This window comes from Dama dama, chromosome 11 (assembly GCF_033118175.1).
Source record: "Dama dama isolate Ldn47 chromosome 11, ASM3311817v1, whole genome shotgun sequence".
NCBI classification, from domain to species: domain Eukaryota; kingdom Metazoa; phylum Chordata; class Mammalia; order Artiodactyla; family Cervidae; genus Dama; species Dama dama.
The window spans coordinates 2,432,644-2,451,610 of NC_083691.1; the positions used below are offsets into that span (position 1 = coordinate 2,432,644).

At 62.7% G+C, this 18,967-nt stretch overlaps 1 protein-coding gene across 5 annotated transcripts in view; it reads left to right on the forward strand.

Annotated features, from left to right (window-relative positions):
- The window catches only part of SARDH (sarcosine dehydrogenase), a 68,545-nt gene that overhangs the window by 22,926 nt on the left and 26,652 nt on the right, over positions 1-18,967 (forward strand). For all 5 annotated transcript variants that reach the window (XM_061154209.1, XM_061154206.1, XM_061154207.1 and 2 more), the window contains exons 11-15: positions 3,780-3,866; positions 4,164-4,254; positions 9,322-9,463; positions 12,100-12,183; positions 14,161-14,274. In XM_061154209.1, coding sequence (XP_061010192.1) covers positions 3,780-3,866; positions 4,164-4,254; positions 9,322-9,463; positions 12,100-12,183; positions 14,161-14,274 — 518 coding nt within the window. The remainder of the gene's footprint in view (positions 1-3,779; positions 3,867-4,163; positions 4,255-9,321; positions 9,464-12,099; positions 12,184-14,160; positions 14,275-18,967) is intronic.

The window sequence follows — 18,967 nt, forward strand, 5'->3', positions numbered from 1 at the left end:
GGTGAGCCCCTCCCAGCGCCCAGGGAGGCTGAGCCGGGGAGCAAGGGCCACGCTGGTTCCCGATGCTTTTCACTCAGGGCTGTGGGCCGCCCGGGTCGGCCTCGCCCCTCTGCCCTCCGCCCTCTGCCCTCTGGCCACACTCCCTCAGCGTGGAAAGGCCCCACCTGGGGCCTCCCCTCGGGCCCCCAGGACCGCTGGGCTGCAGGACGCGTGACCCAGACAGCTCAGCTTCTGAGTGCCCGTCCTGGGTACGCAGGGCGCAGTCCCCATCCTGCCCGCCGGCCGGCCGGGTCAGGTGCCAGGCCGGGGCAGACTGGGGTCCTTGGTGCTGGCATGTTCGGCCACTCGTTTGCTGTGGTAGGGCCTGCCGGCCAGGCCACACCGCAGACGTTCAAAGTGTTGTGTCGGGGTCACTCAGAGCTCGGCGGGGAGTGGGGCCCGCTCCGTGACCGGGCCTGGGGCAGGGTCGTCCTGGGCTGGCCCGGGCGTTCAGGGACCCCAGGGTGGGGGGAGACCCACGCACGCCGAGCGAGCCGTCTGAGCTGAGTCTCAAAGGCTGCGTGCAGATGGAGAAGATTCCAGAGTAAGATCCGAGCCCGGGGCCCCGAAGGCGGGGCGTGGTGTGAAGGGGCTCCAGGTGTCCCCTCAGCTCCTTCTGAGAGCTGAGCGTCTGGAGCCCGGCGGGCTGGGCTGCCGGGAGCTCCTGTGCTGGAGGCGGGCGGGGCTCCGCGGTGGGAACCTGAGGCGGTGGGCTCTGGGCAGGGGCGAGGGCGAGGGCGTGGAGGCGGGGGTGGGGGTGAGGCGGGCGGCCTGGGGTCCTGGCAGAGAGAGGGTGGCCTCTGGGCAGAAGAGGGGCCTGAGCCAGCCCCGAGGCCCAGATGTCTCAGCCGCGGAGCTGCATGCGGCGCGGGCCGGGGCTTGCAGGGGCCCCGAGACATCACTGGCGCCTTGTCTGGGCCAGAGGCAGGCTCTTGCCGCTGGCGGGGCAGACCCAGGGCAGCGGGGAAGGCGCTCTGACAGGAGGTACAGGGCTGGTGGGTACAGGGTGGGCCACCCAGAGCGCGCCATAGTGGGGGCTTTGGGGCCAGGGTTCCGGGAGGGGGAGCAGGCCTGCAGGCGCAGACATGGCGCCCCATCCTGGCTCCAGCAGAATCACAGGAGTGTCCCCACCTTCCTGCACAGAAGGGCCCCTTCAATCCTCAACAAAGGCAAGAAGCAGGGAGTGTGTGCCTACCGAGCTGTGGAGAGAGTGTCAGAGGACAGCTGCCCAGAGAGGAAACTCTGTGTCTGAAGCTCTGCGTTCCTTGAGCCTCGGTGTCCTCGTCTGTGAAATGGGTGGCAGGCGGAGTGAGGAGGGGAAGCCACACGAAAGATGCAGGGCAAGGCCTGGCCAGCAAAGGCCTCTGCAGGCCGGCGGGCAACGTCGTCCCCGCAGGCCGAGCAGGCGGTGGGGCATGGGCCAGGCCAGGGGAGGGGAGGGGTCCCGACACCCAGCCTGCGGCCTGCTGGGCACCCGGCCCTCCTGGGCTCAGCTGGGGTCCAGACAGCCGCCAGCCACGGCTGCTTCAATCTGTTAGGCTCATGAAGGAGCAAAGGTGAGCGGGCAGCTTTCCCGGAAGAGGTAGCTGGGGTCCCCCTGGCCAGCCCAGGGGGGTTCGGGGAGCAGGGTTCAGGGCTCAGGCTGGGGACTCACTGCCCTGGGGCTTCCCGGGCCTAGTGGGGCTGGCAGGGAGAAAGCCAGGGCGAAAGCGAAGTTGCTCAGTCGTGTCCGAGTCTCTGTGACCCCGTGGACTGTAGCCTATGAGGTTCCTCCATCCACGGAATTTTCCAGGCAAGAGCACTGCCAGGCCGGGGGCAATCCCAGGGAGCGTCCTGGCCGTAATGGGACTGCGGGTCCTTGCCCCGAGAAGCCCCACTGGGGGGATGCGTCTGTCAGGACCCCTGGAGGCTGGTTTTCCGGCCTGAGGAAGGTTCTCTGGGGACACGGGCCCTTCTGCTGGCCGGTCAACAGCCCTCGGCCTCTGGGACAGAACAGGGAAGTCCCAGGACCCTTGACTTCGGGAAGCTGGGGGCCAGCAGATCTCTGGTTCCAAGGTCGGGAGGTCAGAGGCAAATTTGGGGGCCCCTGTCCCGGGCATCCGGCATGCTCTTGAGTCATTTGTTAAACATCCAGGCGACCCTTGACCCCAAACTTCCCTCCTGCTAGCTTTCTGTGAAGACTGTTCAGAACACTCTGGAAACATTTCCAGCACTCCCGGAATGCTCACCGGGTCAATCCCAAACACAACCATCTCGGGAGCTGCCCCGGCCTCACCCGACGCCCTCCTGGCCTCCCCCGCTTGCCCTTGCAGCCCGATTGCACACAAGCCCCCTCATGGGACCCAGGCCCCCCGACGCCCCCACTGGAGGCCCGCCAGGGTCACTGTGGCCTCCAAGGCCCTCACTGGGGGCCCTGCCCTTCCGTCCGCCTGCCTCCTCCACCCTGCCCTGCGGCTGTTTGGAAGCATTCCCAGGTCCCTGGGGCTGGTGGCCTCCTCCAGCTCAGATGCTGAGGGTCGGAGACAGACCGGGCTCGGCCGGTCACCAGCAGGGAGCAGGACAGCGCTTGTGACCAGCACACACGGACCTTAGGACTCTGGCTGGGAGCCCAGGGCCCTGACCGTCCAGGCAGCGTCCTCCTCTGTGACCCGGGGTTCTGATGGCGCCGGCGCGGTGGTTAGGAGCGGCCCACCCTCCGGTCACTCCAGACCCCTTATCCTGCAGCGTTTTTTCCCCCAGACACCCTCTTTTTTGCTTACTCATGCTCTGGCTCTCCGTCTGTCTCTCTCTCCTGGCGGCTCCCCGAGGGCTGGGGCTTGTCCAGTCACCTCCCATGGCCGAGTTCTGGGCACAGTCAGGTGGGCTGCAAATATTTGTGACCGAGTAACTCACAGCCCTGTGAAGTCCACAGTCATCAGGACCATGTTCCCTATGTTACAGATGAGGGGTCCAAGGCTCCTCTGAGCCAAGATCACACAGCCGGGAATCAGTAAAGCAGGGTTTGGACCCAGGACTGTGGCTGCCAAGTGCAGCTCTTTATAATCATCCCGGAGTGGGTAGCAGCAAGAATACTGCAGTGGGCATTCCCGTTCCCTTCTCCAGGGGATCTTCCTGACCCAGGGATTGAACCTGGGCCTCCCGCATTGCAGGTGGATTCTTTACCGTCTCAGCCACCAGGGAAGCCCTTTCAAATCATGCTCGAGCATCCCTCTCCACCAGTCCTAACCTCTGTCCCCAGCACGCTGGCGGGAGACAGAAGCCAGAGGCTTGGTCCCTTCTCCCAAAGAACTTACAACCCTTCATCCACTGAGTGAGCATGTTTCAAGCACGGACTGTTTGCTGGGCCCTGAGCCTTGAGATCCGGCAGTGAGCAAAGCCCTGCCCTCGAGTTGCCCGTGGTCCAGCCGGCAGGAACGCCCTGCCGTGACACAGCGGGGAGACGGCTCAGTGACGGGAAGCCACGTGCTGTGCCAGGGGCTTGGGAGAGGCCCCCCACCAGCAGGAAGTCACGAGACACACCAGGGCCCCAGGAGGCAGAACCCTGTTCAGGTCATCAGTGCGGAGGACCTCAGCGAAATGTGGCGGGATCCATCAGAGAGGAAGCGGCCCTGAGCTGCGTCTTGAGGATGGGGAGGGTCTGGGTGGACCATCCACCCCTGCCTCAGTCACTGCCCTCGTGGGAGACCCCACCCAGGAGCATGTGGCCGGGAGGGACCCTCAGGCTCCCCACTCCCTTTCAGAGTCATTCACCCCGGACCACAAGCCCCTGATGGGGGAGGCGCCCGAGCTCCGCGGGTTCTTCCTGGGCTGCGGCTTCAACAGTGCAGGTGAGTGCGGGCAGCAGGGCCTCCCCGACTCCTGCAGTCTCAGGAGGGAGGGGCTCAGCTGGGCTCTCCTCCAGTTCTCAGAGCCGCCCCTTCCTGGGGTGGGGGTGGGCCTAGGAGCGCTGTGGCTGGGACAGGGGTGGAGAGGGGACAGGCCTGCTAGGGGGAGGCACATGGCACCCCAGGGGTGAGATCCGGGGCGCAGGGGCTGATGCTGCCCACAGAGGTGTGAGGGGCACAGAGGCGGGGTGCAGGGTCCTGGGGGCGGATTTCAGACCCGCGGCTCTCTGCCCCTGCCAGGGATGATGCTGGGCGGTGGCTGTGGGCAGCAGCTGGCCTCCTGGATCGTCCACGGGCGCCCCGAGAAGGACATGCACAGCTATGACATCAGGCAAGTGCCCACTGGGGCCCATGGGCGGGCGGTGGCTGCCCTGGAATGGGGCAGCAGTGGTGATGGTTCAGTCACTAAGTTGTGTCCAACTCTTGCGACCCCATGGGCTGTAGCCCTCCAGGCTCCTCTGTCCATGGGATTCTCTAGGCAAGAATACTGGAGTGGGTTGCCATTTCCTTCTCCAGGGGATCTTCCCGACCCAGGAGTTGAACCTGGGTCTCCTGCATTGCAGGCAGATTCTTTACCGACTGAGCTATAAGGGAAGCCTCTAGGATGGGGTGGGGTGGGGTAAATATCCCGGGCTCTTTAGAAAGGAGCCTTCCCTGAAATCCAGAGGACTTTCTGGAAGAGGTGGCAGTAAGCAAAGAATGAAGAAGTCAGGTGGGGGGAGGGGGCGGTGCTGTAGGGTGCCTGGGTTTGGCAAATCCACCGTCCTCTACAGTTTCCAGGACCTCTCGTCCCAGTGTCCTGCCTGACCCACCCAACGGCTCTGGGGTCAGTAGTGGGATCTCATTGTCCCTTTTTGCAGATGGGGAGACTGAGGCCAGGGGAGCAGGCTGCCTGGGGATGGGGCCGAGCTGGGGCGGCCACTGTTGGGACGCGAGCATGTCTGGGAGGCAGGCAGCCCTGAGTGAGACATCCCCCGCACGCTTTGCTCACGGGGCGACTAGAATAAATCAGACCCCATGCGAGCCTGTCCCTCTGTAGCCGGGGTATGAGCTGCTTGCTGTAGATGTCTCTGGGAGCAGACAGCGTGTCTGAGTAGGTAGAATGCTCAGCATCAGGTCTGCGCGTGAAACACTAGAGAAAGCGGAGCTGAGGGCAACGCGGGTGCGGGGGCTGCTATAGGAGCTGGGAAGTGTCCTCTGTGAGTGGGAGCAGTGATGGGCTTCCGGTCCCCTGGTGGCAGTTCCACGGCCCCAGCACCGCAGGTGGCAGAGCAGACAGCGGTTTGGAGAGGCTTCCATGGGGGTCCAGCCCGTGGCGCTGTGACGGCTCCAGGCAGACGGGCTCCCTGGAGAGACCCCAGCTGCCTGGCAGGGCTGGAGGTGGCGGGGGGGGGGCGGTGGAGATCGCACTGGTTCAGCTCAGCGCGCCCCTGCTCCTCCGATAATCTCTCCCCGTCCTGGCCTGATGGGGACCTTGCGTCCACGGGGGTTGTCTGACCCCCGCAGAGACAGGGAGGCATGCCCTGAGATCCCCTCCCCGCGACCACCCCTCCCGTGGCGCCCGGCACAGCGCGGTCTGCTGCCTCGGAGACAGTCTGGGGCTGTGCCCACGTGCTCTCCCAAGAGAGGAATGTTCCAGAGATGAAAGCTGCCCAGAGCCTCAGGGATGGGCCAGCCCCAGCCCCTCCCGCTACATATGGCAGAGCAGAGGAGCCCTGGCGGGAGGCAGCTCGCCTGAAGTCACCACAGCAGCCCAGCTCCAGGCCTGCAGGCTGTCTGCCGTCTCCCCTCCCTCGGAGTTAGGGCCTCCGCCCTGGGATCTGATGGACCAGGGTGCAGCCTGGGCCTCGCCGATGGCCTCCTGCCTCCAGGGCTGGCGGATGCACCCCACGCCCCCAGGGGCTCTGGGCCTCCCTCTCTCCCTGCCTCCTCTCACAAGAGAGACATCAGTGGGGGCGTCTCGGGGGCCCCTTCATGGTGCGTGCAGAGCTGCCACCTCTGCCCCGGCCAGCTGGGGCCTCGGGGCACAGATTGGAGGGCAGAGGGCCCCAGGAGGGAGACCCCCGAGAGCTATGACCTCGGGGGCTGGTGGCTGGGGGCTGTGGTCTGGTCTGCCAGCTCTTCTGGCCCCGGCAGTGGATCCCAGGAGACGACCAGCTGAAGACATCAGACCCGTGTGGTCCCCGAGGTGGGACTTGGTGCCCACCCCGCACCACGCCCTGTCCCCACATACGGGACGGCCGCCACCCCCAGGCCAGCCGCCAGCACGGCACCTGGGGCCTCTCAGCACTAATGAGCGGTTCTGCCTCCCAGGCCCGAGCCAGGGTGGAGATGGGCCACGAGGAAGGCGGGGCGGAGGAAAGAGGGCCCTGCGTGGGGAGTGGGGGGCCGCACTCACCCCCGTGCTCAGACACGCAGGGGGTCGGAGCCGAGCCCTGGCCTGCGTCACCTCCTCCTGTTACACGCGGAGGGCAGGCTCGGGCACGGAGGTGATGACAGGGGGTCACCTGTGGGGGAGGCTCCTGGGGCGGGACCCCACCCGGTGGCCTTACAGGGGGGCCGTGGCACCCACTCTGGAATCCAGACAGGTTCTCAGCCACCCCAGCCCCCCCTGGTTAGCTGTGCGGCCCTCGGCCAATTCCCCTCTCTGACCTGGGTCTCCCCACCCGTGAGATGGGGACAAGGGTCCCCTCTCCCAGCAGAGGTGTTTGAGGTTCACGGTATGGATGTGTCCACCCGGGGCCTGGCCTAGGCGGGGCCCAGAGCATGGGCCGTTGGTTTAGGAAAGTCGCTGGGGTCCTGGCAACCAGGAAAGGAGAGGTCACTCCTTACAATGTCAGGAGGGCGGCTGGGCGCAGGCCCCCAGCTGCAGGCTCCCCTGCCTGCCCGTGTGCAGATGGAGATCGGCAGCCTGGTCTATGTGGGCCCCGGGGAGTGGCCCTCGTCCTGCTGACCCCTGCTGGTGCTCTGGCTGAGCACAGTGCCCGCTCCTGACACCCACGGGTGTGAGCAGGTGTGAGCAGAGGGCCGGGGGGGGGCGCCGGTCCAGACGGGCAGGATCTGTCCGTTCGGGGACCACCCAGCCCTGCCCCGGGCCGTCCCCCTCCTTGGTCCTGGCTACACCTGGGCTGCCTCCCCAGACCCCCGTCCGTGAGCCGCCTTCGTGCTGAAGCTCCTGGCTCCGCGCAGGCGGGTCTCCTGTCCCGTGCAAGGAGTCAAACCAGGAGCCCCGCACGCGAGGCTGCTCTGAGGACAAGCCCCGGGGTTCTCGCAGCCGGCTCCCGGCCCTGGGCCGGCCCTGGAGGAGAGCCCCTTACATGGCAGCAGCCACTGTGAATGGAGTCGGCGTCAGAACCCTCACGAGTGTGGTCCCGCTGCCCCGCCCAGATCGGGGCACCGCGCAGAATAGAATCGCGTGCGAACTGAGGGCCAGGCAGGCGCCACGAGGCCCGGGCGGGCTCCCTGAGGACAGCAGCGCGGTGGGCACACAGCCGGGGGACGGGGCCCTGAGGACGGCAGCGCGGTGGGCACACAGCCGGGGGACGGGGCCCTGAGGACGGCAGCGGTGGGCACGCAGCCGGGGGCGGGGCCCTGAGGACGGCAGCGCGGTGGGCACGCAGCCGGGGGCGGGGCCCTGAGGACGGCAGCGCGGTGGGCACGCAGCCGGGGGCGGGGCCCTGAGGACGGCAGCGCGGTGGGCACGCAGCCGGGGGCGGGCTCCCTGAGGACGGCAGCGCGGTGGGCACGCAGCCGGGGGCGGGGCCCTGAGGATGGCAGCGCGGTGGGCACGCAGCCGGGGGCGGGGCCCTGAGGACGGCAGCGCGGTGGGCACGCAGCCGGGGGCGGGGCCCTGAGGACGGCAGCGCGGTGGGCACGCAGCCGGGGGCGGGGCCCTGAGGACGGCAGCGCGGTGGGCACGCAGCCGGGGGCGGGGCCCTGAGGACGGCAGCGCGGTGGGCACGCAGCCGGGGGCGGGGCCCTGAGGACGGCAGCGCGGTGGGCACGCAGCCGGGGGCGGGGCCCTGAGGACGGCAGCGCGGTGGGCACGCAGCCGGGGGCGGGGCCCTGAGGACGGCAGCGCGGTGGGCACGCAGCCGGGGGCGGGCTCCCTGAGGACGGCAGCGCGGTGGGCACGCAGCCGGGGGGCGGGGCCCTGAGGACGGCAGCGCGGTGGGCACGCAGCCGGGGGCGGGGCCCTGAGGACGGCAGCGCGGTGGGCACGCAGCCGGGGGCGGGGCCCTGAGGACGGCAGCGCGGTGGGCACGCAGCCGGGGGCGGGGCCCTGAGGACGGCAGCGGTGGGCACGCAGCCGGGGGCGGGGCCCTGAGGACGGCAGCGCGGTGGGCACGCAGCCGGGGGCGGGGCCCTGAGGACGGCAGCGGTGGGCACGCAGCCGGGGCCGGGGCCCTGAGGACGGCAGCGCGGTGGGCACGCAGCCGGGGCCGGGGCCCTGAGGACGGCAGCGCGGTGGGCACGCAGCCGGGGGCGGGGCCCTGAGGACGGCAGCGGTGGGCACGCAGCCGGGGGCGGGGCCCTGAGGACGGCAGCGCGGTGGGCACGCAGCCGGGGGCGGGGCCCTGAGGACGGCAGCGCGGTGGGCATGCAGCCGGGGGCGGGGCCCTGAGGACGGCAGCGCGGTGGGCACGCAGCCGGGGGCCGGGACCCTGGGGGACAAGCGAGATGCCCACAGGCGGGGGGACGGTGGGGGCTGGAGGGTGCTGCGCTGGGCACCTGAGAGCTGGGCTGAACCCGGGGAGGGCAGCGGGGCCCAGCAGCTGTGCTCAGTCTGGCTTCGGCGGCCCCATTGTCCAAGGGGGCCAGTCAGAAGGGCCGTCGGGTGGCCCGGCCATCGCGCCCGTGAGCAGGCTGGGGGAGGCGCCTCTGAGCTCGGTGGGAGCTGGACACCCCTGGGGTGACGTGGCTGCACCTGGTGTACCCCCAGCGGCCAAGGGACAAGCCTGCGGAGATCCTGGTCACAGCGTCCCTGGGTGCAGGGTCCGCAGCCACAGCTAGGGTCTCCAGATAAGCCTCTGTGCCTCTTGGGGGGGGTTCCCACCTTCACCCCTTGTTTCTGCCGAGGGGGCCCTGCAGAGAAAGGGGCCCTCCGTCACACCTGCTGACCCCAGACTCTGAAGACCCCAATGTTAACTTCCACCAGAAGGTCCGGGCTTCTGAGCCGCTCCCCAGGAGGGCGAGGGGGGTGGCTCACCCCCAGCGCGACCCCAGCCTGAGGCCCCGCGCCCACGGCGTCTGGTCCCTGTGCCTGACGGCTGTGGGGCTGCAGGCGAGGAGGCTGAGCTCCCCAAGGCCTGGGGGTGCCTGAGGCCCCTCGGGGGAGGACTCTGGGAGAGGACGAGGGTCCCACGGGTGGTGACGCGCCCCTCTCTGTCCACAACAGGCGCTTCCACCACTCGCTCACGGACCACGGCCGGTGGATCCGTGAGCGCAGCCACGAGGCCTATGCCAAGAACTACTCCGTCGTCTTCCCCCACGATGAGCCTCTGGCCGGACGCAATATGCGGACAGACCCCCTGCATGAGGTACCCCAGCCCCACGTGCCTGCTCTGCGCTGGCTGCGACGCTCTCGGGGAGTCCTGGGTGTGGGGCGACAGCGTGCATGCGGCAGCCTGGCTGCAGAGCATGTGAGGTGTCGAGGCGGCTGGTTCGCTCCCGGCATCTGCGGGTAAAACGCGCTTGGAGCCGCATAGCAGGCGGGGGAGCCGCGGGGGCAGGTGTGTGCAGTCACGGTCAGGAGGCCGAGCCAGGCAGCAGCCTGCCTGGGCCGTCATTCCTCCTGACAAACTTCTACTTATACGATGAAACCCATCGTCGGGTGCCCTTTCCTGAGACCTACCCCTCGGCACTCTGCCAGGCCCCCAGCAACCCAGGCTCCGTGCCCCTGTTCCTATCACCCCCATTCCCTCTCCATTCCCCACTTCCTTGTCCTCGTCTTGGGCTGCATGCTTTGCTTACCAGTCTGCGAGGACCCAGCCAGCGGGGGGCTGGGCCTGTCTCTGGGTGCAGAGCCTGACTCTGGATAGATGCTCAGGGAATGCCCGTCCCCTGGACGGGTGGAGCGGGAGGCAGGCAGCAGGCTCAGTGAGCAGGTCACATTTACAGAAGACGGAGCCTCCTTCCTCTGAGACCAGTCCCTGGACCCTGGAGGCAGCTGGCATCCACGCACACTCCCTGCTACCCCACAGGACAGAGACACAGGTTCCTGGGCTGCCCTGCTCTCCAGCCTGGCCTGGAGGGCCCGGGGGGAATCTTGGGACCCCCGTGGGTTCAGGTTCCCCGCGCCTACCACCGGACTTTCATCACCCACACTGTCCATATGGCTCCGGTGCTTCCCAAGGACACAGGGTTGCCTCACGACCCTGGGGTGGAAAGAGCCGGGCGCAGACAAGTTGCCCAGACGTGTGCAGTTGTGCCCAGAGGGGACTTGGCGGGCACACAGCCGTGTCCCCGGGGAGGCATCTGCATTCACGCACGCCTCCGCTTCCTCCTCAGCAGCCCCCTCGTGACTCCTCCTAGCCGCTGACGGCTGATGTGTGTGTCGCTGGGGAGGCAACTTGTCTCCAGCGGAGGCGTCCCCGTTCTCTCTGGTGGGGAGCAGGTTTTGTGTCCTTGGTTCCCAGCCCCTCGGACGCCCAGGGAGACGTATCCGGGTGTCACCAGCGGGCATGTGACGGCGTGCACCCTCCCCCTTGAGGCTGGTGGCCCACAGGGAGGGGGAGACACAGGCCGTCTGGGCCTCAGTGCCCGTTGGTCCTGGCTGGCACTTGTAAGTCCTGCCGGACTCAGCTTCCGAGGCCCACTCCTCCTGGGCTCCAGACACGGCTGGGCCCCGGCCCCAGGACCTTCCAAACCCAAGATTGGAGATATTTTCTTCCCCACAAACCGCATTTATTTTCAAAGAGATCTGCCACTGTAATAACTTACTGAGTCTGCTGTATTTTTTATTGTGGCAAAGTGCATGTAACATACAACTTGCCATTTGAGCGTAAAGTGCTCAGTTCAGGGGTCTTCAGGGCCTCCACGCTGCTGTGCGACCATCACCTCCAGCTAGTTCCAGAACGTTCTCATCGCCGCAAGAGGAAGCCTTGTCCCTGTTAAGCAATAACTCCTCATCCCCCCGCCTTCCAGCCTCACAGAAGTGAAAGTGAGTGAAAGTATTAGTCGCTCAGTCGTGTCTGACTCTGCGACCCCACGGACTGTAGCCCGCCGGGCTCCTCTGTCCGTGGGATTCTCCAGGCAAGAACACTGGAGTGGGTTGCCATGCCCTCCTCCAGGGGATCTTCCTGACCCAGGGATCGAAGCCGGGTTTCCTGCGTTGCAGGCAGATTTTTTACATCTGAGCGCCAGTGCTTCACTGTCTTTCTCTGGGGGTTGGCCTCGTCTAGTCATTTCTGTAAATGGGATCATACACTATGTGGCCTTTGGGGACTTGCTCCTTCTCCTTCGCTTGCTCCTGGGGTTCATCTGTGATGTAACAGGTGTCAGAATGTCCTTCCTGTCGGAGGCCAACACCCCGTCACATGGATGGGCCACACTCGTCACCCCTGCATCTGTCAGCTGATGGGCCTCTGGGCTGTTGAGAACGCGTGTGTGCACGGCTTGGCTGTTCCCTGGTTTCGTTTCTCTGGGGTGGACTCCTAGCTGTGGCCTCATGGGGTCCCCGGCTGTCCCGTAACGAAGCCACCAGCAGCGGGGCTCAGGCTCATCTCTCACCGTGCTGGGCGCTGGATGGTCAGGGGTAAAGGTGCCCACTGCCCGGTCCCTGGTGAGGGCCCTCTTCCTGGCTTCGGGACGGCCGTCTCCCCGCCATGCCGGCTCCTCCTGCCCACCCTTGGGCCCTTATGTTCCCTAATCCCCTCCTCTCTGGCCCTGTCCCAGGTACAGTCACTCTGGGGATCGGGCCTCAACACAGGAGTGTGGGGTGCAGTTCAGTCCACAGGAGAAGCTTGTTCTACCAACTGGGGATTCCTAGGGCAGGCAGCCGGGGTGCTGGGGGAGCCCTGGAGCTGGACTCAGGGCCTGGGCTCGGGTCCCGGGTCTGAGCACCGGCACCTCTTTGTCCTGCGCCCCCCGAGGTGTCAGGTGACGGGTCCCGGCCCCCCTGTCCCGCTCTGGGGGTCCGCCGGGCCTGAGTCTGCTTGCTGTGCACCCCCGCCAGGAGCTCCTTGCACGAGGCTGCGTGTTCCAGGAGCGGCACGGCTGGGAGCGGCCGGGATGGTTCAATGCCCAGGGCACAGCTCCGGTGAGTAGGCCCCCGGCACACACCTGGCCCTGCCCTCTGCCCACACCCGCGTCCACCCCACCGGCAGCGGCTGCACACCTCGCTCTCACCGGCACTCGGGAGCCTGATGGGCCGTGGGGCGGGAGGGTTGTCCAGCCTTTGGAGAAGTCGAGCCCCTGCCGACCTGCCTGGTCCGCCCGTGATCTCGGGGCCTGCCACAGATGTCACTCACCGCCCACAGTGCCCGGCCTCCCACCGCCCAGATGGGCCAGGGGCCCGGGAAAGCTGGTGCTCCACGGCGAGGAGGCTGCACACGAGACTCCCCCATTTACGGGAGAAATTAGAGCATCTTCTCATAATTTTGTTCATATATTTTTGGCAGCTGCAACTGCTAATGTGAGTAGGAGGATTTAGCACAAAATTATGCATTCCGTGTGTTAGTTTGTAAGTTGGGGTTTTGCAGTGTCCTGGCCTCTGGGTGCCCTCCTGGGGGTTCCCACCTCCCACCCAGTGCCTCCCAGGGAACTGGGTTCTCAGAGAAAAGAATGGAAGCCATCCTGCCTGTGAGACGCTCAGGCCCTGGTCTCTGGGGCAGGCAGTGTGATGCTTTAATAGAACTCGGGGGAAAGGAGTGGGTCCAGGTTTGTACACACGAGAACTTTCCTGTTGCTATACTTCAGCATCCACCTTCCAAGTGTGACCTATCTCCCATCTCCATAGCAACCACATCCCAAGGCAAGTGCCTGATGGCTTCCGGGGTCAGCAGAGAGGAGGGGCCCACACAGACCCCTCCCTGCCTCCAGCCTGATGCCTGGAAGCCCCTCTTTCCAGAGCCTGTGCACAAGGGAAGGAGACCAGAGCCGGAATCAGGAACACACCCTTGGTTCTGAGATGGGTGGGCTTGCAGACCCCCACCCAGGAGCCACCCTGGGAGACCAGGGCATTGGGCGACCGGACGTCCCCTACTCCCTGCTCCCTGGCCAGGCTGCAGCGGACTGGGGTGTTCCTGCAGGGGCCTCAGGGGCTGGTGGAAGCCACCTGGGGGGCCAGGGAGATGACTTCCCGCAGAGACTCCTGTAAAGGCCTTCCCTGGACCAGGGCTCAGCCGGGAGTCGGGGGTGGGGGGTGAGGGGGTACTTGGAGGAGCGGAGAGGCCCAGTTCAGTCAGGACCTCACCCTCAGTGAGAAGAGACGGGGCGGGGCTGGCCCTGCGGGGGGTGAGAGGGGACGGGCTTGCTCACACTTTTCCAGGAGTGGCCGCAGAGTTGGGAGGGAGGGGTGGGGAAGGAGGGGCGCCACCAGCAGCAACAGGGCTAGGAGTGGGGTGCGGGGTTCTGGGCCTCCCTGAGAGCGGCTGGCCAAGCACAGGAGCGGCCAAGGCGAGAGGCGCCGCGGGCCGGCCTCCAGGGCGCACCGCCCGTCTCAGGCCAGGCAGTCAGGACTCTGAGGGACTGGAGGCAGCTGTCAGTCTCTCTCCACCTTGGTTTCCCCACCTGTCCAGAGGCTCTCCCTTCCTGAAAGTGCAAGGCCCTTTGAGCAGGGCCGGGTCCTGGATCGCCATGGCAACAGCGTCCGGAATCCTTGCTGCAGCCACCCCACCCCCGACTCTGTCTCTTCTTCAGCGGGCTGACCTCTGGGCCTCATCCCAGCCCCTCGGCATTGAGACGGAAGCCCTGGGGTGGCCCCCGGGGTCCCAGACAACCCAGGCCCCCCTCTCCCCACCCGAGCACACCCCACTTCTTCTCCGTCTTCGGGGCCCAGCCCTCCCACTGCCGCGGTGACTGTGGGGTCACTCGTGCCATGTTGCTGGCAAGCCTGAACCTTGCCTCCAACCGGCCTCATCCAGAACATGCTGCCCCATGATGGGCGTGGGGGCTTGGCGAGGACAGGACCAAGCTCTGTCCGTCCTATGGACCTCAGTCTCCGCGGGACCCAGCTCCGGGCCACATGGCATGTGCGGGAGGAGGGGCAGGGCCGTGACGCCCCCTCCCTCCCCAGGTGCTCCCCTACGACTACTATGGGGCGTACGGGCATCGCGCGCACGAGGACTATGCCTACGGACGGCTGCTGGGCCAGGAGTACACCTTCAGCTTCCCCCTGCACCACGACGCGGTAGGTCCCCAACCCCGAAGGGACCGAGAGGTGGGCGTCGCTTTGGGCCGGTCGGGGGGAGGTGCCTGGGGGAGGTGTCCGGGGAGCTCCAGCTCTCTCCCAGCCGGCTCCCTGTACCCCCACCCCCGTTTTGGGGTGACTCAGTTTTGAGGCAGATTCAGATGCTCTCCTCCACCCTCCGGCTGTACCAAGACTTTGCCAGTGGCAAGGCCTGGTGGGGTGTCAGGGCCAGAGGAGGCGGCCCGGCCTGGCTCAGGCTGTGTGGTCTCGGGCCGGGGATTCACCTCTTGGAGCCGTTCCCAAGTGTGACTGTGGATGGCAAGCCCCCCGCTGGGTCCGGGGTCGTGGTTCCCGTCTGCCGCTCTGACTGAGCCGACGCAGGACAAGGAGGTCCAAGACGGGGCCCCCAGGCGGTGAGCAGAGGCAACCCCAGCTGGGGCCCGCTCGCTGCCCCACTTGCCCCAGAAATGGTCAGGTGAGGCTGCTCCGGCGGCCCCTGGTCCCTTCCGCGCCTGGCTCCTAGGGGCCAGGCCTCCCCCAGGTCTGCATCACGCTGGATGTCCTCAGCATCTGCAGAGAAGACGACTCCAGCGTCCCTGCTGAGACACCCAGCTGTTCTGTTACAGAGGAGAGCGTGCTTGTGTCCCTGAGCGCCTGGCCGAGCGTGCAGGGGGGTGAAGGCCCGCTCGGTGCCCATGCTGGGCTGGGGCCATGGCCTCTGCCAGGGGGGTCCCCAGAGATGGGCGGCCTGGGAAGCCTCCTGGATGTGGGACCCCGGGCAGTTGTGTGGGGCCCCTCGCTCGGAAGCGCCGTGGGCCGGGTTTCATGCTCTGCTGTTGCTGCCTGCAAATTCTGAATATATTTTGAACGGGGCCCACACTTTGACTTTGTACCCGTGTTCCACCTGGTCCCATAGGGAAGGAACCGCGCGTCCCCCCCCGAAGTTTGCTCTAGTGAGGGCGTTGGGGAAGAGGCTTCTGAAACGGGAGGGGAGGCATATGCCTCTGAAGTCCAGGAGGCCCTGGGGGCCGCCTCTCCCGGGAGCGAACGGGGCTCCGTCTGGCACCTCTGCGGGGTGGCTTCCAAAGCCCGCGGGGTGTTCAGGCCCTTGAGAATGTGGGCGCCAGGCAGGGGTGCCAGCTCCGCTTCCTGGCCGCATCCCAGCAGAGGCGCCTCGACATCCCGGAGCAGGAGACGCACGCTTGTTCTCAGCCTTGGCAGCTTCCCCAGCCCGGGCAGACGAGAGTCGGCCTGCAAGTCATCTGGGGGTTGGATCTGCAGCCCCAGCAGCGTAAGCAAAGGCACCCTGATGCCTGACGGTAGAGGAGGAGCCATATAGGGTGGTGGGGTCTGGACAGTGGTGAGCAGCAGCCTTTGGGGCTCAGGAGATAAGCCAGTGGGGTGCTGTGTGGTGGCCACTGCCCCGGCAGGGAGGGCAGGGAGCTGGCCCCAGCTCCGGCCAGTTTCCCTGGTATGGAGACTCGCCATCCACGCCCTCCCTGCCGTCCAGCTGGAATCACTGAAGACACGGTGGGGAGGATGCCCTTGGGGGCTTCTTGGGGCCGGGGCGCTGCTGGACAGACCCAGGCTCCGTGGTTTGTGCCTGTGTTACCCTGAGCAGACCACGCACCATGCCGGGGCCTCAGGGGGCAGCTGGCTGTAAGGCTAATTGTAGACCGCTGGCCAGACGCTGCTAGAGCGTCTGAACCGTGGGATGGGGGAGAAGGCACGGGCTCCTGACCCTCCCACGGCCTCTGCCCCTCTCTCACCCCAAACTCACCTTCCAGAAGCCTCCAGTCTAGGTCCCGTCTCTGTAGATGTGTCGTATCTGGACATTGCACGTAAGGCGCTCACACAGCGGTGGTCTTTTGGGACTGGCCTCTTGCACCGAGCTTGTTTTCAGTGTTGCCTCCACATTTGAGGACACGTCAGTGCTTCGTTACTTCTTTTTCAGAACAATACTCCATCACAGGGGCACACCCCTTCATATTTACCCATTCACCTGTGGACGGACACTTAGTTGTTGGACTTTGGGGCTGTCGTGAATAATGCTGCCCTGCAAATGTGTGTACAGGTTTTTAGGCGAATGTTTTCAGTTTTCGTATCTGGGAGCGGGGGCGCTGGGGCACGTGGTGACGCTGTGTTTAACATCTTTGGGGACCTGCCAAGGGTTTTCCAAAGTGACTGCACCGTTTTACATCCCCACCCTCGGTGGACGGGGTTCTAATTTCTCCTTCCTCATCGGCGCTTGTAATTCTGTTTTTGGTTCTAGCCATCCTAGTGGGTGTGAAGTGGTATCTCAATGATATGAGTTGCATTTCCCTGATGACCAATGACATTGAACATCTTTTTATGTGCTTATTTAGCCATTTCCCTATCTTTTTCGGAGAAATTTCTATTTGGATATTTTGCTCATTTTAAAATTGAGTTGTTTGTCTTTTTATTGGGTTATAAGAATTCTCTATACATTCTGGATACAAGTTCCATATCCGATTTATGATTTTTAATTATTTTTTCTCTTCTGTGTGTTGTCTTTTTGCTTTTTTAATGACATCATTGGTAACACAAAAGTTCTTAATTTTGATGAAGAACAGCTTATGTACCTGACATGGACATGAACTTGGGCAAACTGCAGGAGATGGTGAGGGACAGGGAAGCCCGGCATGCTGCAATCCATGGAGTTGCAAATAGTCGGACATGACTTGGTGATTGAACGAAAACAACAGCTTACGTATGTTTTCTTCTGTCCCTTATGTTTTTGGTGTCATATTTAAGAAGGTGTTCCCTAATCCAGGTCACAATGACTTACTCCTGTATCTTCTTCTCAGAATCGTATAGTTTTTGGTCTTACACTTAGGTCTGTGGTCCATTTTGATGAAGCTTCGTGAAAGGTGTGAGGTAGGGACCCACCTTCAGGCTTTGGCCAGTGGCTCTTCAGTCGCCCAGCACCATCTGTGGACGGTTACTCTTCTCCCATGAAATGCCTGGCTCCCTTGTGGCCGTAAAGGTGAGGGTTTATTTCTGGGCTCTCCACTCCAGCCCATTGATCTATATTTCCATCCGTATGTTTGTACCATTGTCTTGAGTACAGTAACTTTGCAGTAAGTTTTGAAATCAGGAAGAGCACATCTTCTAGCTTTGTTCTTCTTTTTCAAGATTGTTTTGAACATTCCAAGTGCCTTGCATTTCTGTATGAATTTTACCATCGATTTGTCAATGTCTGCCAAGAAGCCAGCTGGGATTTGGCAGAGACCCTGTCAGATCCGTAGATCAACATGGGTGCTACCGTCATCTTGGCGATAGTAAGTCTTCATTTTGTAAACGTGAGAGGTCTTTCCATTTATTTAGGTCTCCTTTAATTTTCTTCAGAGATATTTTCTAGAGAGTACAAATTTGCCATTCATTTGTTCAATTTATTTCTAAGCCTTCAAAAGCTCTTTTTGAAATGGAATTATTTTCCTAATTTCATTTATTGCTCACTGCTATTGTGTATAAATGACTTTTTTTGTTTCTTGTATATTGACCCTATATCCTCCAACCTTGTTGAACTATTTTATTAGCTATAATAGTTTTTTTCAGTGAGTTCTCTAGGATTTTCTATATGTAAGATCATGTCATCTGCAAATATAGTTTTACTTCTTCTTTTTCATTATGGATACCTTATATTTCTTCTTGCCTAATTGCCCTGGGCTGAACATCCAGTACAATGTTCCCTGATGACCAATGATATTGAACAACTTTTTATGTGCTTATTTAGCCATTTCTATATCTTTTTCAGATAAATTTCCATTTGGATATTTTGCTCATTTTAAAATTGAGTTGTTTGTCTTTTTATTGGGTTATAAGAATTCTCTATACATTCTGGATACAAGTCCCTTATCCGATTTATGATTTGTAATTACTTTTTCCCTTCTGTGGGTTGTCGCTTCGCTTTTTTAATGATATCATTGGCAGCACAAAAGTTCTACCAGGACGATGTTGAGTGGAAGTGGCAGAGAGGACCGCCCTGTCTTGTTCCTGATCTCAGCAGCGGACATCCAGTCTCTCCTCATTAAGTGGGATTTTGCTCATGCCTTTTATCAGGTCAAGGAATTCCCTTTCAGTTGTAGTTTACACAGAGTTTTTAATGAACAAGTGTTGGATTTTGTCCAATACTTTTTCTGCATCTAATGAGATGATCATTTGGTTTTTGCCCTTTGTCCCATCAATATGGTACATTACACTGATTTGGTAATGGTGAGCCATCCTCCCATTTCTGGGATAAATCCCACTTGATCACGTAATCCTTTTTGTATGTTGTTGAATCTAGTGTGCTAGTATTTCACGGAGGTTTTTTGTACTATAGTCATGAAGGATATTGGTCTCTGATTTTCTTATGAGGCCTTTGGTTTTGGCTTTGGGGTAATGTTGGCCTCATGGGAAGAGTTTGTGAAGAACTGGCATTAATTCTTCTTTGAATGTTTGGTAGAATTCACCAGTGAAGCCATGTGGGCCTGGGCTTTTCTGTGTGGAGAGTCTGAAATGACTGAATAAGTCTCTTTTGGTTATAGGTCTATTCAGACTTTCTGTTTCCCCTTCAGCTTACTTCAGTGATTTGTGTCTTTCTGGGCATTTCCATTTCATGTCTGATTTATCGGTGGACAGTTGCTCACAGTCGTCCTTACAATTCTTTCCTATGAATTGGATAGCGACA